The sequence below is a fragment of the Brienomyrus brachyistius genome, chromosome 14, assembly GCF_023856365.1.
Source record: "Brienomyrus brachyistius isolate T26 chromosome 14, BBRACH_0.4, whole genome shotgun sequence".
NCBI classification, from domain to species: domain Eukaryota; kingdom Metazoa; phylum Chordata; class Actinopteri; order Osteoglossiformes; family Mormyridae; genus Brienomyrus; species Brienomyrus brachyistius.
Genome location: NC_064546.1, coordinates 14,730,466 through 14,753,108, shown reverse-complemented (window position 1 = coordinate 14,753,108; position 22,643 = coordinate 14,730,466). Strand labels below are relative to the sequence as shown.

The 22,643-nt window shown below is 48.4% G+C and overlaps 2 protein-coding genes across 2 annotated transcripts in view; one reads left to right on the top strand and one right to left on the bottom strand.

Annotated features, from left to right (window-relative positions):
• Positions 1-22,643, bottom strand: part of LOC125706962 (SRA stem-loop interacting RNA binding protein) — a 170,518-nt gene that overhangs the window by 125,875 nt on the left and 22,000 nt on the right. The gene's annotated exons all lie outside the window — the stretch shown is intronic.
• Positions 8,361-9,869, top strand: LOC125707225 (protein starmaker). Its single transcript, XM_048974209.1, has one exon. The coding sequence runs from the start codon at positions 8,361-8,363 to the stop codon at positions 9,867-9,869; it is 1,509 nt and encodes a 502-aa protein (XP_048830166.1).

Genomic DNA, 22,643 nt, shown 5'->3' with positions numbered 1-22,643 from the left:
TGCACAGGCAGTCTCTGGGACATCTGATGTGCCTCTGGAGAAGAAACGTCAGTAGAGGAAAATTAGCAGAGCTCACATAATAGCAAGAGCAGAATCAATGAACCTTCAGCAGTGCTTTTTATCCTTGGAGGGAGGTACCTTGGGGTTATCCTGAAACATAAACATACAACTGCCTGGTCTGAGCTCTACGGAAAGACCAAAGACAGGAAAGACTCACCTGAAACACCTGACACACCCCGAGAGAGCCGGCTGGATGACAAGAGCCTGCTGCTCCAAGGGACAGGAGACGCAAAGTCCAAGTTCATTAAGAAAATACACACATTCATACTAATAAATATGGGAAACCTGATGCGGCTGGACAGAATTCATGTGAAAAGGGAGCTTTGACTACATCACCTTAGACAAATTAGCAGCATGCATCAGCTATAAAGGAGGTCTGCCAATGAGCACATGGTAGTTTTCAAAGCACAATGAGGTCCCAAGGCGTTCTAAAGAGGTCAAAGAGTTGGCGTCCCACTTGCACCATCGCTGTAAAATCATTTGATACATCAAGGGAAACTCTCAGAAATTATGACAGCATAAGTCAAACAAGTACAAACGGCATCAGCAAAGTGGTTGCAAATAGAAACTGACTGACAGGGGTAGGTGTGCACTTAACCGGACGGTCACTAAACACTACAAAAGTCCAGCTTCAAAAAAGGTCCACGGAACTGAATTGACACCTCTGCACTCCAGTGATGAGCAGCCATCCGGTCATTTCCTTTAGTTCTGATGGTTGCTCTGTGTGGCCAAGGAATATGACATCATTTTACAGCGCCAGGTGCACCCTGTGGACGGTCTCCCGATATTCCTAAATGATGTCACCCCGATGCACTGCTAAATCGATTTAAGAGTGGTTTTAAGAATCCGTGCCGCCCCCCCAGTCACCAGATATAAACATCGCTAAAGCTTGGACGTCTGGAGCACAGAGTGTGAAGCTTTTTGGAAAAACGCTCCGATATGTCACATGACACATTCCAAGACTGGGATATATTATGCCCAAAAGCATACAATTCATTTTTGCTTAGACCTCTTCTGTTTAGTGCAGTGCTTCTTACTGATATCACGAGCTTGGCATTAATGAGAAGGCACCTTTTAAAAACCTGTATACCAAATGCTGAAATAAAGCACTACAGATCTCTCTCTACGCTTTCAGGAGGGATGAAATTCCCCATCCTCTTTTTAATTAAAAGAATCTCAGCAAGAGGTGAGCACAACGTGTGCCGTGTGATTCCTAGCCCGCTGCCTTGTATTAAGTTTCTAAATGAATAAATGAATATGTGCAGAACTGAGGCGAGCAAATCCTCCTTTGTCATTAAGACGACTCCATCAGCCCTCCTTTGCTTTCAGCCCCTCGCCCTAACCCACACCCACCACCCCGAGGTCCAGAAAGTGCATACTATATTGCTTTGGCTGTCTGTCCATCTCAGCTGTCCAATTCACACAAGGGAAAGGAGGGGAAAAATGCTTTCACCTTTTATCATCAGGTCAAGGGAGACGTGATTTTCAAGCACGTTTCCTAATGGCTTCCGTACCCTTTGTTTGCGAGTGACAGGTTAATGCTTAATGGATCGGCCTTTAACTAGGAGTTGTACAAGAGAAGGCTGGGTTCTACTATTGTACCAGGGGTAAGATGACTGGAGCTGAATAGGTAGCACAGGCAACAAAGGCTTTTTTTCTTTAGTCATTAATTTCAGCAGCATGGTGGAGTTTGGGCAAGGGGAACAGAACGTGCTCTATTCAAATCTAACATTACATTCAATTGGACAAAGTGCCTCATGTCAGATGAAGGGGGTAAATACATACCCACGAGAACATTAAACAATATATCAATTGAGGGACAAGGGAACACTCATTTTATATGATCTCCTTTTAAGTACTAACACATACCATTATGACGTGTAGGGGACGAACCAGGACTGATGAAAATTTATGGCTGAGTGGCCAGTCCCAGTTCTACTTGGCGTATCCAAGGGTGTATATTTTAATTAGCAGATGTGGATACAGAAAAGCTTCAGTAATGCTTCCAAATGAATGCCGAAGCTGAGTAAAAACCAGCCATCATTGGCCAGGGAGTTATAGAGGAGATGGACAACATGGCGGCGTGGACAGTGGTGTCTTAATGGTTAGGGAAGTGCACTTGTAATTGAAAAATTGCTGGTTTGAATCCCTGACCAGCAAGACACCACTGAGTTAACCTGAGCAAGGTACCGCCCCCAAGCACTGCTCCCTGGGCGCTGAATTAGCTGCCCCCTGCTATGTCACATTGTCACATATGAGTTAAATGCAGAGGACACATTTCATTTTCGAGCACTGTGTGCTGTGGTGTGTCGACGATGACCACTGATCACTGAATTGCAATTCTAAGAGAAGGGAGTACAGAGGAGGAGTAAGAGGAGATTGACAGTATGAAGAGAAGGGAGTACAGAGGAGGAGGAAGATAGGATGGGCAACGTGGACAGAGGGAGTATGGCGGAGGAGGATGGGATGGGCAGCGCGGACAGAGGGAGTATGGCGGAGGAGGAAGACGGGATGGGCAGCGCGGACAGAGGGAGTACGGCGGAGGAGGAAGACGGGATGGGCAGCGCGGACAGAGGGAGTATGGCGGAGGAGGAAGACGGGATGGGCAGCCCGGACAGAGGGAGTATGGCGGAGGAGAAAGATGGGATGGGCAGCGCGGACAGAGGGAGTACGGCGGAGGAGGAAGATGGGATGGGCAGCGCGGACAGAGGGAGCACAGAGGTATAAGATAAGAGGACACTAAGGTCAAGGGGGGCTTGAAGTCCACAGCTTAGGCCACCCGCACTAGTTCCATCTTACCTTGTTTAGCACTGTATGCAGAGCAGATTCTCCTTCCCGTTTAATTGAGTCATTTATTCTGTTTAAAAGTGACATCCTTAAACGAGAAGGAGATGGGGGTTGGGCTGTGGGTTAGTGTCAGGGGCCTGAGGAATGGGGTGCTGACAGGACCTGCTCTTTAAGAGCCAAGGTGAGAATGAGGTCCAGCTAATTATACATCAAACGCAGAGCCACTTTGCCTGAACGATTCCAGCGCAGCAAGCTGACAGAGGGAAGTAAAAAGAGAGAGAAGCCACTTTGGCCATGAGGCATAATCCCCTGTGTGTGTTCAGCCTTCCTTTCCATGTGAGATTATGCCCGCCTCAAGTGAGGCATTCTGTAAGCTTCCACACAGAGCAGCCGGTCTGCTGGAGTTTCTGCTTCAACAGTTTACCTTTTGTTATTTATCTAAGATGCAAAATTATTCAAATCCCATTGCTGCTGTCTTTGTATCTTCTGCCACGGCTTGAACGAGGGGGTGAGGTGCAAGACAGGAACTAATTGACACGGCACAGCGCCCCCCAGTGCTTTGCCAAGCTAGTGCTCCACACTTCAAAGAACCTGGAGCTGAGTTAGTTTTGCCACCGCATTTACATGGTAAAATCGAAGAACAAAGGCACAGATGGTTCCATAGCAGAATTCATACTTTTGACAAAAAGTCTTTAACCAAGGCCTGTAATGTTCATGTGTTAGGTGACAGCATCTTTTGATGCTCTGATATAACATTCCCCATGGTGGAGGGCAACACGGGGAACATGGATGCAAACTCAAAGTACCTCACACCTGAGCTCCTGCCGCTAGCTCTCACATCCCTACTGCTGGGGTGGTGAGAATTCAAGTGAGCCAGGTACAGTACCACAACTACACAAATAAGATGAAGTAAGGACCAGCAGAGGGAGGCTCGTCCAGACCGACCTGCAGCATTACACAACATTCACAATTTACATCAGCGTTTCCCAATCCGGTCCTCGGGGACCCACAGATAGTTGAGTTTTGACTATCGGGAGCAAAAACATGGACTGTCTGGCAGGGAGCAAAAACATGGACCGACTGTGGATCCCTGAGGACTGGGTTGGGAAACACTGCCTTACATGAATTGCATGTAATGCATGAACAGCGGAGCTTCAGGGGAAATGCAGTTTGTTGTAGCCAGACACTGTTTCTTTTCGCTGAACGACTGAAGATGCCTGCCTGGCCATCGGAGGGCCACTACAGCTGTGATGTGACACAGGAGCTGGGAGGGGCAAGTCTGCCAGAGGCTGCATGCTGGGAGGCTTGGGGGGGGGGGGGGTCTGAGCAGATCATGTCAGCGTATATCCCGAGCCACCCAGGACGTCAGCCACACTGTCACCGCGGGCTTCATGCTCGCTTAAGCAATAAGTCGGAAGAAGGTGGGAGTTCATCAGCCATTTTGTCCCCAAGGGCTTCTGGCAGGAGAGAGTTCTTATGGCTGACAGATTAGTGAGAGACTCTATAGCCCCTCCCTCCTCCAGAAACATGCAGCAGATTAAGGTTAAGAAATATGCAACGTGTGAAGTCGCAGCTGAAATATGGCATTTATGCAGTTCATTACTGTAGGAAATAGTTGGTACTAGAGAAAATATAAATAATATTTGACATTTAAATATACTGCTGAATTCTGACATCGTGGAAATGTGACACAAGGCATTTATTGGACTCATCCAGACAGCGGATGCCTGGATCACGCAACCAGGACCAGGTGGAAAATAAAAGCCACTACTACAGACATTTCCTTCCATGTTATTTTTAATAACAATGACACTTTATTGATCCCTGTGGGAAAAGGCTCATTGCACCTAACCCACCTTGCTTTCCAAGATGCATACGTAAGAGAGAGCAAGCTTAGCGAAGCTGAGGGTCAAGGACCTTGCTAAAGGGCTCTTAGACACGTGACTATTTTAGCTGAAGGTGGGCTGGAACCAGCAACCTTCTGTTCACAGCAATATAGGCTTAATATAGCGAGCCACGGGCTGCCCCATTTTCAGTCCTTTTCAGCTACTACATACATTTCACTGGAGCCACTGGGTTTGGAAGCTGGTGCAGTGCATGCAGTCCTGCCATGTTACCGACTTAAGACCGAGATAAATCATTTCTAGCATGTAACATCCCAAAGTCATATTTTTTCATTGCATGATGAATATTTCACTGCACAATATCTGGGCCAATTAGCTGTTTCCTGGGTGCCCCCTGCAGCAGCAGCATCCACCGGCCTGACTAAGGTCTTTATTCACATCTCAAAGACACCATGCCTGCTGCTTATTAAAACAGACATTTTACAGATTGTCGGCGTGTTAAAGATATTTACCTACTGGAGCTCAGTAAAGGAAAAGGACATGCACCAAAAATCTCAGGGAACTATCGCGTTTTGGCATGGCGCCCTGCCCACTTGAGTGCCCTCCCGCATGCCCAAATACATGTAGGTCATGTAATTCAACATGACCTTTAGAAAGGTGCCTCGCACCACTGTGCTTCCAGGGCCTCGGACCAGGTAAGTGGGAGCCACACATCATGAGCCATTACTGAAACATGGGTGAATGTATTGTGCTGGGCTACAGCAGGGGATATTCCAGAGACTGTGTGGTCTGTCAGACACAGGCAGGACCAAATCAGCCAGGACACACAGTATGTTTAATATATGCACAATTACAGAGGCTGCAGCAGTTCTGATATATAAACACAAATAAATGCAAAATAACTGCTGCTGAGGCGGATAACACAAATATTAACAGATTTTGAAATATTTTTTTTTAAGTGTAAAATCAGGCACAAGTTGTTTATTCCTGCAGGGACAGCCGTTGTGGGAACAACCCTGTATCCTGTTATTAAAAACAATTATTAAATAGCAACATAAATATAGGGAATTTCTTGTGGTGGCTCCTTGCAGTTAAATGATGAGTATTTCCATTAATTTGCTCGGTTTATGTTTTTATAATTTATTACTACCCAATACATTTGAATAAATTTCAGTAAGAATCTTTGTAGAAATGTGATGTAGGAGTATGTGTCAAGTATGCATGCACATGCAACACATATATGTGCAGAGTGACACACCAGAATAGAGAGGTGGCGGGCGGTAGCTCAGCTACACCACATGTACATGCACAGTGACATCCCAGAAAACAGATAAGGTGGGTGGGACCTCAACTGCACCACCAGTATACATACAGTGACACAACAGAAAAGAGAGAAGATGGCTGCAGCCTCAGCTACACCACTAGACCTTAGACGGTGACGCACCAAAAAAGAGAGAACGTGGGCTGGGTCTCAGCTACACCACACGTACATGCACAATAAACCCACATACAAACAGAGAGAACGTGGGCTGGGTCTCAGCTACACCACACGTACATGCACAATAAACCCACATACAAACGGAGAGAACGTGGGCTGGGTCTCAGCTACACCACACGTACATGCACAATAAACCCACATACAAACGGAGAGAACGTGGGCTGGGTCTCAGCTACACCACACGTACATGCACAATAAACCCACATACAAACGGAGAGAACGTGGGCTGGGTCTCAGCTACACCACACGTACATGCACAATAAACCCACATACAAACGGAGAGAACGTGGGCTGGGTCTCAGCTACACCACACGTACATGCACAATAAACCCACATACAAACGGAGAGAACGTGGGCTGGGTCTCAGCTACACCACACGTACATGCACAATAAACCCACATACAAACGGAGAGAACGTGGGCTGGGTCTCAGCTACACCACACGTACATGCACAATAAACCCACATACAAACGGAGAGAACGTGGGCTGGGTCTCAGCTACACCACACGTACATGCACAATAAACCCACATACAAACAGAGAGAACGTGGGCTGGGTCTCAGCTACACCACACGTACATGCACAATAAACCCACATACAAACAGAGAGAACGTGGGCTGGGTCTCAGCTATACCACATGCACATAAATATTGACACTAGAAAAGACAGAAGGTAGGCGAGACCTCAGTTACAACACGTGTACATGCACAGAGATACATTAGAAGAGGAAGAAGGTGGGCTGGGCCTCAACTATACCACATATAAATGCACAATAAACACACACGTACAGAGAGAAGGTGGGCTGAGCCTCAGCTACACCACTCGTACATACACAGTGACACTCCAGAAAAGAGAGCAGGTGGGTGGGGCCTCAGTTACACTACATGTATTTTGCACAATAAACATATGCGAAAAGTGAGAAGGTGGGTGGCACTACAGCTTTCAGCCAGAAGTGAAGACTGCATCTGACTTAACCCTCTTCCTGCCGCTGTCATTAGAAATCATACACACGACTTTAGTATGCGTAGCAGCATGAACAAGACCTGGATACGTCTGCTGTACACCAACTGCAAGCTGGAACACATAACTCCTGTATCCCTCTAATCTAGTGATATTGAGAAATGCATCTACATATTACCAAAATGCAGTGCTTTGCCTTTAAACCATACAGTATGATTAGAGACGGCATCACCAAACCAACAGTTGTCATTCCTTCAAAGTCTGTCGAACTACAAGGCGAAGGACAGTCTTCTATTCCGAACGGCATGAATGTCCGTGTGATGACTGATATCGGTTTACTGCATCTGTGCCTGCAGACTCCACACCATGTCTCTTGGCTGTTTTCTTCCAGTTGTGAAACAAGCTCAACATCACAGATCCAAATTCTGCAATCAAGACCTTACTTCCCCATCTCCTGTCGCTCACTTTACCATGCTCTTAACATACTTAGCATTCCTTTTATCACAATTTACTCACATTCTTATTGCTTTTCATAAAGACTAGCGTATCTCCCAGCTTTTTTCCAGCAATTTTACGACTGAGCATTGGTGCAATTTCCGATACTTAAGTTTTATTTCCTGACAATCACATTAGCATGTCATTATGTCGCTTGACGATGAGCCGTCATGTGGGGGGGGGGGGGGGGGGGTAGGGGGTTTTCAGGGGAGAACTGGGGAGGGGGGCAGACAAAGGCCACCAGCTGGAAGCTCTTCTCACATGCCAGGGCTGCCTGTGTTACTCAAGCTGTATACAACGCCATCGCTTCTGTTAGATGTTCCATCGCTGCGCTATTCACGCAGCAGCAAAGGACCCAGCTAACGAGAGGAAATACTTTTCACTCCAGACTGTCAGTCAGGAAGAGCTGCAGGGACTGAGGACAAGCAGAACACATGCCATCCCACCTTGAGACTGAAGGCACTGGGGAAAATTGCTCAACCACAAATCAAACACTGTTCATCTGCCGCAGGGAATTATGTATACACTGGTTTTGATTCATTCGAATGAAATGCAATATCCCTAAGACGGCCTTTAGCAGAACAGCCACTAAATTATTATTTTTTAAAAATAATATAATATTCTTCAGAAGAAGCTCTACTGTCAATTGAACTGTACAGGGATGTTTTGCCATACAATGGAACATGGTCACATGTAGAATGCAGACTGTGTACTAGGATGCAGAGTGGTGATGAGCAGGGTGTGGATAACAGCGATCACATGGACCAGCACATGGACAACAGGAACCACATGGAGAAGGATGCAAATAGCAGTGACCGCTTGGACCAGCATGTGGATAGTGGTGATCGTGTGGACCAGCATGTGAATAGTGGTGACCGCGTGGACCAGCATGTGGATAGTGGTGATCGTGTGGACCAGCATGTGCTTAGTGGTGACCGCGTGGACCAGCATGTGGATAGTGGTGACCGCGTGGACCAGCATGTGGATAGTGGTGATCGTGTGGACCAGCATGTGAATAGTGGTGACCGCATGGACCAGCATGTGCTTAGTGGTGATCGCGTGGACCAGCATGTGAATAGTGGTGACCGTGTGGACCAGCATGTGGATAGTGGTGATCTTGTGGACCAGCATGTGAATAGTGGTGACCGCGTGGACCAGCATGTGCTTAGTGGTGATCGCGTGGACCAGCATGTGAATAGTGGTGACCGCGTGGACCAGCATGTGCTTAGTGGTGACCGCGTGGACCAGCATGTGGATAGTGGTGACCGCGTGGACCAGCATGTGCTTAGTGGTGATCGCGTGGACCAGCATGTGAATAGTGGTGACCGCGTGGACCAGCATGTGCTTAGTGGTGACCGCGTGGACCAGCATGTGAATAGTGGTGACCGCGTGGACCAGCATGTGCTTAGTGGTGATCGTGTGGACCAGCATGTGAATAGTGGTGACCGCGTGGACCAGCATGTGAATAGTGGTGACCGCGTGGACCAGCATGTGAATAGTGGTGACCGCGTGGACCAGCATGTGAATAGTGGTGACCGCGTGGACCAGCATGTGGATAGTGGTGACCGCGTGGACCAGCATGTGCTTAGTGGTGACCGCGTGGACCAGCATGTGGATAGTGGTGACCGCGTGGACCAGCATGTGGATAGTGGTGACCGCGTGGACCAGCATGTGGATAGTGGTGACCGCGTGGACCAGCATGTGGATAGTGGTGACCGCGTGGACCAGCATGTGGATAGTGGTGACCGCGTGGACCAGCATGTGGATAGTGGTGACCGCGTGGACCAGCATGTGGATAGTGGTGACCGCGTGGACCAGCATGTGGATAGTGGTGACCGCGTGGACCAGCATGTGGTTAGTGGTGACCGCGTGGACCAGCATGTGGATAGTGGTGACCGCGTGGACCAGCATGTGGATAGTGGTGACCGCGTGGACCAGCATGTGGATAGTGGTGACCGCGTGGACCAGCATGTGGATAGTGATGACCGCGTGGACCAGCATGTGGATAGTGGTGACCGCGTGGACCAGCATGTGGATAGTGATGACCGCGTGGACCAGCATGTGGATAGTGGTGACCGCGTGGACCAGCATGTGCTAAGTGGTGACCGCGTGGACCAGCATGTGGATAGTGGTGACCGCGTGGACCAGCATGTGGATAGTGGTGACCGCGTGGACCAGCATGTGGATAGTGGTGACCGTGTGGTTAAGGACATTGAAAAAGGGTGAGCGCAAGAACCCGGACATAGATAGGGGTGATTGTATAGATCAGGATGCACAAAGAGATGACCACATGGACCAAGACACGCCCACAACAATGATCAATTCTACTCCGTCTGTGACATCTGTCCTTCCTAAAGACAAAGGACTCCTGGAGGTGCAGGCCCATACTGGCCTGTTTAGGGCTTCAGTCACCTCCCCTTCCTGACCTCAGGTGCTACCATGACATCCAGGTGACCAGGAGACAGCCAATCAGATTTGTGCACAAGACCGTGGGGTCACCGCACGCACATGCCGCTTGATGAAAGCACAGCCCCGTCTCATGGCATTAACTTGTTTATCTTCTGCTCCACTGCTCGTTCTGCGCTGGAGAGATAGAAGGAGAGACACAAAAAACAAAAGGCAGCCACTGAAATTTGCATGGTGCTCAATTATACATTAGCGAACATCACTTGGCAATCTGTTCATATCACTTTAATTGGATTTTAATACTGCCTCTGATCTTGTTTTCTAATTAACAGCAGCGGCTGGCGATAAAGCTAACCCATGCACCCAGTAACACCTTTGATCCTGGCCATATGGAGTTCCTTAGAGCTCAGAGAGAGAAATCAGTCACCTAAACACAGAGCCACGACGAGCCCGGCGGAGAGGAAGGACTTGGTGTGGTTGGGGGGGGGGGGGGGGGGCGACCCCCAGATGGCCGGATAGCGCTCCTGCTAGCGCCTTCATTGATTAATTTCTCCCCTGATTGGTTGTGATTACTGATAAATAAAACATGATCTCGGAATCAGATGCAAATCAGCTTCCGAGCTTTTGGGAGATGTTGATTGCTTTTTCAAATCTGTTTATTTCTCCCCTTGTTGCCCTCAACCTTGCATTTGATGAGGGACCATAAATGTGTTGTTTTTTTTCCCTTCCTTGATTGCGTCAAGAAGCGGGACTTCCGCTGGGTGCCGACTGCTAACTGCAGGGAAGGGCAGGCAAAAAGCAGGCCGCCGAGCTTGACCTGCCGACCCCCTGGGGTGTTATTACAAGCGAAGACTTAACAGGCTTCTAGGTGATGCTGGGCCAGCGACACCCCGTACAGGACGACGCTATTCTGACACACTGCTCATTCACGCACGGTGGAGTATGATGGATATGCAGACGGTTAAGGAAAACGTGTCTCTCTGCCTCGCCGATAATACCCAACACTACTATAATAAAAATGCATAAACGAGGCCTTAAGATTTGCTCAGTGCCTGCAGGAATGCGGGTAATTCAAGGTACATGTTTGTCCTGCAGAGGGTATTTGTTTCCAAGGATCGGTATTATCTGAAAGAGTTGTCGCTTTTCTATTAAGAGTTTTCCATTAAGATGACCGAAGTCCTACGTGTTTAGCCATCTAGCTTCACTTTTTTCTAACTGGAATGAGGAAGAGCACCTCTTTAGTCCCCATAATAGAGAATATCTAAGAACACTGCATTTTAGGTGTTTTTTTTTTTTTTTTTGGGGTGGGGGGGGGGGGGACTCCATGAACATTTGACTGCATAAAACCTGTTAGAAATGCAAAGGCTAGATGGAAATAAGCCAAACTGGGGGGCAGTTAGAGGGAATGCCAGAGGATGGTACAGGAAATGGGGGTTAGGGACTTGGGAATCTGCTGTTCTCACGAAAATGTCACCAATCACCTTGCATTTGAACCTTCTTCAGGCCAAAAATGTGATGATGTTCAGAGCGCCTGTATCTGTATCTGAGGTAGAGGATGCAACCACACGTTACCCAGAAACCTCTGCAGTTCTTCTCATCAGCACTGTCCAGTACAGAGATGATAAAGGTCTGCATAATTGATTTTCAGTCATGTTCTGTCGCCACACCATAATGTGGAACATTCTTAGCTTTCTTTAGAGATTTACATTAATTTATATCACAATTAACCAATTAAAGCCAAAATCGCACCGTAAATGTGTCAGCTTTGCAATATGGCTGCATAAAATGTTGCGGCGATCAAAAGATTACAGGACCTACAGACTACAGATAGAACAGGGATCAGGTTAAGGTGGGCATTCTGAAGGGGCACGACAGTGCCATCTAACACAGGAGACCGTGCTGTATGGGTGTGGCTGAGGAGACCTATGATGCCAACCTGGACATTAAGCTGATCACATGCCTTTCATTCACACCAAAATTAGAGACGTTGCTACAAGAAAAGTCTACAAGGACAACAAAAGCAACGTGCCACAACAGATGGACACCAACAGGAGCTAACGGCACCCCTGAGTTGGCTCATAACCACAAAGGCCTTCCCCAGGTTGTTCCAAGAAACTAATTATATTGACTGAACATGATTCAAAAATAAATATTAAGTTACTGTACTGACCCCTGCCATGATTTTTTAAAAATAGTACAAAACTATATTATCTTCCCTTATGGTGCATGTCCCAGTCCTTCTGGTTATAGCCAGCCTGTGTTCCAGTTAATCCCAGCTAGTTTCCCAGTTTACCTAATTAGATTCAGCCAGTGTCCCGGTCTCTCTGGTCATGATCAGCCTGTATGTCGGTCGACTCTGGTCATGGTCAACCTGTATCGCGGTCTCTCTGGTCACGCCCAGCCCGCGTCCCCGTCTCTCTGGTCACGCCCAGCCCCGTCTCTCTGGTCACGCCCAGCCCCGTCTCTCTGGTCACGCCCAGCCCGCGTCCCTGTCTCTCTGGTCACGCCCAGCCCGCGTCCCTGTCTCTCTGGTCACGCCCAGCCCGCGTCCCTGTCTCTCTGGTCACGCCCAGCCCCGTCTCTCTGGTCACGCCCAGCCCCGTCTCTCTGGTCACGCCCAGCCCCGTCTCTCTGGTCACGCCCAGCCCGCGTCCCTGTCTCTCTGGTCACGCCCAGCCCGCGTCCCTGTCTCTCTGGTCACGCCCAGCCCCGTCTCTCTGGTCACGCCCAGCCCGCGTCCCCGTCTCTCTGGTCACGCCCAGCCCCGTCTCTCTGGTCACGCCCAGCCCCGTCTCTCTGGTCACACCCAGCCCGCGTCCCCGTCTCTCTGGTCACGCCCAGCCCAGCCCGCGTCCCTGTCTCTCTGGTCACGCCCAGCCCCGTCTCTCTGGTCACGCCCAGCCCCGTCTCTCTGGTCACGCCCAGCCCCGTCTCTCTGGTCACGCCCAGCCCGCGGCCCCGTCTCTCTGGTCACGCCCAGCCCGCGTCCCCGTCTCTCTGGTCACGCCCAGCCCGTGTCCCCGTCTCTCTGGTCACGCCCAGCCCGTGTCCCCGTCTCTCTGGTCACGCCCAGCCCCGTCTCTCTGGTCACGCCCAGCCCCGTCTCTCTGGTCACGCCCAGCCCCGTCTCTCTGGTCACGCCCAGCCCCGTCTCTCTGGTCACGCCCAGCCCGTGTCCCCGTCTCTCTGGTCACGCCCAGCCCGCGTCCCCGTCTCTCTGGTCACGCCCAGCCCGCGTCCCCGTCTCTCTGGTCACGCCCAGCCCCGTCTCTCTGGTCACGCCCAGCCCCGTCTCTCTGGTCACGCCCAGCCCCGTCTCTCTGGTCACGCCCAGCCCCGTCTCTCTGGTCACGCCCAGCCCGCGTCCCCGTCTCTCTGGTCACGCCCAGCCCCGTCTCTCTGGTCACGCCCAGCCCCGTCTCTCTGGTCACGCCCAGCCCGCGTCCCCGTCTCTCTGGTCACGCCCAGCCCCGTCTCTCTGGTCACGCCCAGCCCCGTCTCTCTGGTCACGCCCAGCCCCGTCTCTCTGGTCACGCCCAGCCCCGTCTCTCTGGTCACGCCCAGCCCGCGTCCCCGTCTCTCTGGTCACGCCCAGCCCCGTCTCTCTGGTCACGCCCAGCCCCGTCTCTCTGGTCACGCCCAGCCCCGTCTCTCTGGTCACGCCCAGCCCCGTCTCTCTGGTCACGCCCAGCCCGCGTCCCCGTCTCTCTGGTCACGCCCAGCCCGCGTCCCCGTCTCTCTGGTCACGCCCAGCCCGCGTCCCCGTCTCTCTGGTCACGCCCAGCCCGCGTCCCCGTCTCTCTGGTCACGCCCAGCCCGCGTCCCCGTCTCTCTGGTCACGCCCAGCCCGTGTCCCCGTCTCTCTGGTCATGCCCAGCCCGTGTTCCAGCCTCTTTCCGCTCACGCCCAGCCTGTGTGTTCTCTATCAGTAGGTAATAAAAGTTCAAATTCTTGATGACAACGATTCCTAGATGTGGTTTACATTTTACTGTTCTTTAATTATTCTTCTGTTAGGCTATTTGGTGTGTAATTAAAGTCAGTGTAAGGACAGCCGTGCCGTAATTAAAAGTTAATCCAAGCCAGATTGACAGATATGAACCAGTAGAAGATCAGTCCGAAGCCAGTACAGAGGGGGAGGGGGGTGACGTTGAGCTGCCTTTCTGGGGCAGAGGGGGCCCGCGGCCGTAAATGGCAGTGCTACTCGTTTTGTTTATAGAGCAGCTTCACACAAACTGAAGAACATAACAAAGGAGAACCACCAGGTAGGAGGAAGATCTCCCTTCAGCCAGTATCAGTCCCCATGTTCTTATCACGCTTTTTTTTAGGGTGATGAAAGACTGTGACCTCAAATGAAACAGGCTCCTAGAGCTACCCCTGGCAAAGCGGAGCTTCCCGCAGTTACCCGCCAAGAGCGATGGCGGGGGGGAATCGGGTGGGGGGGGGGTCCCTCCCTATTCTTCCACTCATTCACATATAACAACCTCCTGCTCAGTTGCCTAGAACCTCCTCTCCAAACAGACAGCCTGGGGCATACACACCCATGCAAGTGTCAGGTCTGTGAGCTCCTGTCCCACAGCAGAGTCCTAAAAACGCTTCATTATGATATCAAAGCTTTAATGCTGCTCAAGCCAAACCAGCCTTTTTTCAAAAGCATGTCATGACGAAACCAACAAAGATCTATCTGCATTGTCCAGGAGAAACAGGCGAGTTTATAGTGCAGATTTCAGGATTTCAGGCAGTTCTTTTGGAACTGGCTGGTAAGGGTAGGGCCAGTTATAACTTATGGGAACATTTCTGTCTTGTGGGCAAACAGCCCTGGGAAACTTCAAATGATGACCAAAATATTCTTGACATCTTAATTAAATGTCAAGTCACACGGGAGAGCGCGGTGCAGATGGCATGCTTACAGAGAAGGTGCAGGGAAGACAGTCCAGAAGTAGACCCCGTACTTTGAATCATAAGATGACATGTCTGCACTGCAATAAAAATGAAAACCTGGTAAAATTAATCAAGACAACATTTTTACCAACAAGAGTAACAAAGGTGAAAAGATCATAAGTAGGCCACTGATGCCTTGACAGACAGTGATTTAACAGCCTGCAGATTCACACACACACACTCATACACACACACACACATACAAACACGGCGGTATATTTTGGAACACATCCCGGTGAAGCCTGAGGGTGGAATTCCACCAATCAGCACTCAGCACGCAGGGTGTCCAGAAACGGCAACACCTAGCGCCGACTCCCGGCCGTTTTGGCACGGGTTCCAGATCGACAGGACGAGTCGGATCAGCTTCCCAACTTGTCCTCAGAAAGACGATCACTTCAGGAAAATAGTTCTGCTATTAGAGTAGAATTTAATTAAGTGTGTGGGGGCTGATTACAGATTTACAGTTATTTAAAGATATCTGCTCTCAGGAGAACCGTCATCGCGTCGGGGTGAGCCTTTGTGCTGTGTGCAGACAAGCTCGATACTCATTTAACGTCACTCCTGAACGTCTCCCTCTACACCCGTTTCTCCTGAGCTCTTTCCTGATAAGCCTCATACCCGTCGGTCCTTCCCAGGTCTCTCCTGACCTGCCCCCCCCTCCTTACCCTTCTCTTTGTCGGACCTCTGAGCCGGGTACGGGGGCGTCTTGGCCCAGCCTGCCTGCTGCCTGGCTTCCATTTGGAACCCCACGGTGCAGCAGAAAGCAGAGGGTGTTAATTGGCCTTCAGTCATACCCTGCTCTGCTGGTCCGGGTCCAACAGCACCAGCTAAAGTGACAAAACTGTGTAGCTTGTGAGAAGAGCGCAGGACTAGGCCGAAGCCAAGCACTCTCAGTGGGCTTTTAAAACACAATGGAAGCGAGACGTGTCTGTCTGCCTCTCATTAGGGAAGAGTTTATTTTGGACCTGATATTATTTCTAAACTCCGTAGCTGAGTTGTAATTGTCCATCACAAATGCAGGACCGCACTAAGCAAGTGACCACAGACACCAACCTGAGGCATCATTTACACAACAAATTCCAAGTAACATCATTGATCCGGAATATATATATATATATATATATATATATATATATATATATATATATTTTTTTTTAAGCAATTTCTGAATTTCCCAGAGCTACTTGTGTTCTCTAAGTTTCTTTATCCACTTGATTACACACAGTCATGCTGCGTAATGCATAGTCTGACTGTGCTGTAATCCGGAAGCAGCGAAAACACCACAATCCACCACTGGGGTTTCCCAGGTTGTGCTTTCAACGTCCTGCCATATTTCTCATTTTAATACATCATGTAAGCAGAATTTAAAATAAACATCTAACTGAGCACTTATACACAATGCACATTTTGTAAATACCAACTTACTGACTCTAATCTGTACTGATTTGCACTATTTAAACCAATTTATTACTTTTATTATGTTCTGTGTTGTATTTGAATGCACCAATGCTACCAATTTCCTAGTACTGATCTGGGTGAGACACTGGTAAAATCACACACTTTATCATGCCACATGTGATAACTGTAGAACCCATTTTGATCGTGACATCAGCCATTCCTGATGGAGACAATGGGCATTAAATATAGGCACCTGTCAGTCAAGAGAACCTCTCAGTCAGCGCGGTCTGCACGGTCTGCGCGGTCTGCACGGTATGCGTGGTCTGCACAGTCTGCGCAGTCTGCACGGTCTGCGCAGTCTGCACGGTCTCCCGTAGATCCCATTCAAAGCTGCAGTTGAAGTCTTCTTGAGAACACGGTGGATTCACACGCCTGCGCAGATGGTCTGATGCCACTGGAGGGGCCACATCGCTCAGCCGTGCCACTAATTAATGAAATCAGAGTCTCAGTTATTAGCATAAAAGAAATATGATATATATTTTTACAAAAATGTGATCAAAGGGTTTACGGGGTCATGGAGACCCAATCACACATAAGCCTGTAGGCCTCTCGCAAGCTTCTGCAGGCTACACTTTAACAGTAATGATATTTGTGGTGTAATCATGCATATATATATATATATTTCACTCCTACAGCTAGGATGGAGTTGTACCCACTAATGTATTCCAAGTCAGACCAAGTGCAGCTTGCAGAGAGAAAAAAAAAGAAACGCTTTGGTTGAGTAACCGTAATAATTAGAAAATTATTTTGATAGCCTGAAACAATCTAATATATTACAAAATTTTATTAAAATAATATCAGATCAAATTAACTGCTATTCCATAATGAATTAGGTAACAAGGTAGGCAGATATTAATCACCCTGCCCTCCCCCAGGCCAGAGACACTGGGGGTGGGGTTATTAAGTTAACTCTATGGCTCGTTAGGAGTCAGAATCTGCTGGGGGAAAAAAATCACTGCATACAATTCACTGTCTTGAACACATGCTTTCCCCCCCTGCCATTTCTGTATGGGTCTTTCAGGTATATTCCACTGTAAATGTTTTGACATTTAAATCAATAATTAATACTCGGCCTACCCTTGACCAGACAGGCAAACCGAAGCCCCTCCCCTAAACTTTCTATTGCCATTACTTCTTTGAAAGGTGCACTGAAGCTACCAGAACTTTCCTATATGAGAAATAATGAGTCAAGGCTGGCTGGCCAATTGCCTGTCGAGTAAAGCAGTTCTGTTGATTGAATAATGTCCTTGTTATATATAACAAAGGAGGAGGTTTGAATGATTTCACTGGACTGCCATAATACGGGCCTGCTCACAAATCAGGCCAAGGGGGATAGCTGACACAAAAATGCTCTCCTGAACCTCCTTAATAGAAAACATGAGCCTTATCTGCTGGTGCAAGACCTATGATGCCATGTAGAACCTTCCATTTGTCGTTTACTTCAGAGCGTCTACATGATACCTGGAGTAGAGCCACCAGATGCTATCTGGATGGTGCCTGCTGTAGAACCTCGGAATTCTGTCACATCTAGAACTTCCTGCGTAGAACCTCCTGGTGATGCCCAGGACGGAGCTTATAGATGCAACCTGGTGCAGAACTTACAAATTCTGCCTGGCATAGAACCTTTAGATGATGCCTCGTGTTCTGGGTTCTGAGTAGAACCTCACATTCACGGTCTAGTGTAAAAAGCTCATTATACTGTTGGGTTAGAACCTTGATGCTCATTCACACCTCCAGCTAGTGCCGAGCATTAGTGGGATGACCTTCAGTTTGGTGCTGGCACAGGCTGAGACATGGGGACAATGGAGGAAATATGGTCTCTTTTTGGCGGGGACAGCTATACCCCTGACACCTAGACTCCCCCCCCACACCCCCCGCCCCCCCCACACACCTTATGAGGGGAAAAGGCATTTCGTATTTTTAATTACTAATTATTTTGGAGGTTTTATGGCTTTATTTTAGCTGTCACAGTGAGCGAGGAGAGAGGATTAGCGACCTCGGGGGGAAGGCAAGTGAGGGAGATGCAGGCAGAGGGAGGACAGCTCATGTTTGATCCAAGGGGGCTTTGCAGGCCAGGGGGTGACAGCTGCACTGTCTTCAGCCGGATTTGAATTTGAATTCTATCTAACGACGCAGCAATGCACGGACTTGGCAGGGCAGTCTGCTAATCTTCTTGACACAAATGCCTGGGCTTTTCTTATGTGCCCTCACAGAGATTTGAGTAATTAAAGTTAAATTGAAGGAATAAAAAATATCCTTCTTGTACTAAGGCTGTCTTGCTAATGCCAAGTGTGAATAGTCAGGGTTGTCCTTAGAAGTCTAATCCCAAATGCTTTTTCTCCTGCCACAGGCTGCCAGGCCCTGGCGATAAGGCCAGAGCACAAGGCTCTCATCTTACAGGCATCTGTAGACAAGAAGAAAGGAAGATGACTCCAGGTGGAATTCATTAGCCCCCGAGGTACATCAGACCAGTAGGACAGATCTGCTCAGGTCAGAACACTTACCCTCCAGCTGGACCCTCAGAGCAGGAACATGAAGTTTCCCTCACGGGTATGCTCTTCATATCTAAATACATGTCAGCGAGGATTCCACACTCTAGCAGCTCATAAGGTACAACTGTTCCCTCCTTTGTCTGCATGCAACCCAGTCAACTGCTCTAGCATACTGAACGGAGCCAGGTCCTGGATGTACTGTAGCACATGGCAAGAGGGAACCAATGGTTGCCTTCCACTGGGGTGTGACAGACTCAAGGCGACAGAGGAACTTCACTCCCTGATAGCACCCCAATACCTGCAGAGTGATGAGGACTTCCGAAACAAGCACACAGAACAGTGATCTCATGCGCTAGAATACGTGTCGTTTGTGTTTGGTTTTTTTTTCAATCCTCCCTCTTCCTCGAATGCTATTAATGATTTGACATCTGAGGAAATCATTGCAGAGGTCACTGTGTCAAGGGGAGACATTGACAAGCGGCCTTCTAGAAAGAACTTGCTGGTATTGGCGGGCGATTACTGAGAAGAGGACTGGCACAGGAAACTGAGTATGTAGACTGGGTAGGCAGTGAGGCGCTCCACAGTATACTTCCACACTGTACTACTGTGCACTACATGCGCCTCCTTTCCCGGAAAAGAATGCTACCATCAGTTTTGGATCATGTCTGCTCTCCCCTGACTGCTGCAGGCCTTCACGCTGGACAGAGATCCTGTCTGAACAGCTCTATTAATCCCCAAGACCTTTGAGGTCTGGCTCACGATGCCACATAATGCATACCTGTCTGGAGTAATTAATTCTCCCACTGTCTGTCATTGCCTCAGGCCAAATTCTTTTTTGTGGTTTCACCTATCTTAGCGCCTCCTGCCACCCAGTGTTCGGAGACCGCTCTAACGGGCATGTGAAAACCACAAGAAAGCTACCTTTCTCCTAAGCTCACAGCTACCGAGCAGAATCAAGCTTTAACCCCATGGCGAACAGTCGGCCAGCAAAGGCGACAGCAAAAGGCAAGGCGCAGGCAAAGAGGAGAGGGAGGCGAGATTAAAGGGAAGGTGAGAGATTTTAACATCAGCTTTCAAACGGCACTTGGCCGTGTTACAGGTTCCACACTCACCCCAAGCTTCTCCTACACGCCCACATGCCAGCCTTCCTCTACTCCTGAAAAGACAGACCAGCACCTGGAGTAACACTCTCAAGCTGCTTACACCGAGAGAAAAACATGCAATTACTGCTAGGAGATGAGCTCAGCATGCTGCGTGGTGAGGGTCCACGCACACAGCAGTGCGTGAAGAGATTAGCAGCACGGCCAGACTGCAGAACACAGGAATAATCATCCTGTCACAGCTACCGGCTCAGGCTACCAGCAGCATGTCAACATCTCCTGTTCTCCCTGCATTAAGACATACCGACAAAGATTATGTAGGCGAGGAAGACAAAGATTTATTAATAAACTGCATGCAATAAATTCAGAATTTAATACATTTGACATGACTTCTGTGACATAACTTCTGTGACTTGGTCAACAAATCTGTGCACTTTGTGGTCTTCGGTGGACATATCAGGAAGACATTGAGGAGACAGACCAACAGTACAGTAGTTCAATATAGGTAGAAGTTCTCATCCAACTTCAAGTATTAAAAAAATTAAACTCACTACATGCTCTCGGTTCAACTCAGATCCTACAGGCTGACATGTAATTGGCTGCTAGTCGTTCCCAGGTGTGCACTCTGTAAGAAGCGTGTACTCGAGCAGACAGGGACGCACCGTCCAAACTGAGAGCATCACATCATCACAAAACAACATGGGAAATACCTTGTCGGAGGATGGATGGCTGGCCACTCAGTCCTTCCTACTCCAAACTCCAATCTCAAGCACGCTTGGAGCAATTTGTGGCAAACTAAGGTATTAACATAATATCACATAGTTTCCTTGAAAATTCAGTAGTGGATAAGAGCATACCCAGAATTCAACATGTTGCCCTTTATTAAATAAAAAGTGAAAAAAGAAAAGAGAGTTGATAACGGGCAATTTTACGAAGGGGAGCACATCAGTCATAGCAAAAAATTTCATAAGTAGATATCACTTTGAATAGATGATATATATTCCATCTTGTTTTTTGGTATTTGGTTCTTGGACAGACACCTCTCTCCAAAGCACCCTGTAAATTTAATAGGATATTCAGGTTAATCTGATATTAACAGCAGAGCCAGTGGCTCTCTAAGAAACCCTAATGAGACTCAGTTACCCATAAAAGTAATATTCCCATATTTTATTTGGTTCACTATGTCATATCAACCCACCCTGAGCAGGCTTCACGTCTCTGTCCAGCAAAAGCTATGTGGCTGTAAACCAGCATTCATACACCACAAGTGCTAAATATATCAATATGTTAAACGTTTGATAAACTGTCACATACGTGTGTGTAACAGCACCTAGTAAAGACCACATGAGGATATTTGACAGAGCAGACTCACTAATCAGCATTCAAGTGCGATTCTGAGGAAAATAAACATGGACTCTTGCATTAATCCATGCGAGGTGCAGGGGTGCTGGTCGGGCAACACAGGGATGACGGGCTTCCTGTCTGCAAATCTGGCAGAGTCCAAGTGGGAAACAGCAGTGACTCGGCCGTCAGTACATGTGCCACTGCTACTCACACTACCAGCAGCACTACTCATTACGTTAAGCTGACACTTAATTATAACTTTCATCTACTGCCGTTTCTGCTGCGGTCCAAAAACATTCAACTCCTGTCCAAAAAATGTGCAAGACATTCATGTCACTCTCCAATTAGTCAGAGAACATGCTTGAATTCTGCCTCCCACGTGAAAATAAAGTAACAGTTGGAGGTAACCAAAGAATAAGTTGTGACTATGATTCCTATTGTATTTCGATGGCAGATGGGCAAGACCCAGACATACTGAACATTTTGTGTTTAGAAAACAAAATTGCTATAGTCTAAAGCGAACGCAATTCTAAACATAACATTTTTTATCGGCCACAGGAGATAACATAATGATTGGTGCACTGATCGTTTCAAAAAACACACGCAAAACAAAAAAGGAAATCAGACCTTGTGAGTTGCATTAAGCTGACTCACTGGCAAAGTTAACATATATGTTGAAGTGCAACATGTAAGGGCATGTTTGCACAAAACCACAAACCCATAGCAAAGCAGGAGACTCAATGTTGCCACCCAAGTGACCAAGAGAATATCTGTTTATCACCTGAGAAAGATGAATGGGTAGCAAAATCTCCCAGGAAAGCTTCGGTCTTTTGGCAAGGTGGTCTGTGTGAGCGTAGTGTCATTACAGCCCCAGGTTTGGCCGTGATTCTCCGATACTGCTGGAACCTGTTCCCGATGGTCAAGCCAGGTCCATTTCCTGCTTAGAGAAGCAAAGAGCTGTGCTTGTACTCACAGTGCACGACATGCGTGATTACCGTCGGTATTTTATGCTTTGTTACTGGTGTACAGCCCAGCAAGGCGACAAACCACTGCCCGTTGGTCTGTGTCATATAAATGGCTCAAGCTTGCAGCTGCAATGGACTTAATGATCTTTAACCAAACTGTGCATCAGTATGGCTAACATCCATGTTTTCCTGTACACGCATAAAGCTGGGGTCTCAAAAGCAGCCCGATGGAACCACAAAATAATGCATTTACCAGCTCATTAACAAATCACCTGATTCTGCTTATCACTGCTCCTG

Excerpts from the sequence above, each read along its gene's own strand:
- LOC125707225 (XM_048974209.1), top strand. The coding sequence starts at position 8,361 with ATGCAGAGTGGTGATGAGCAGGGTGTGGATAACAGCGATCACATGGAC.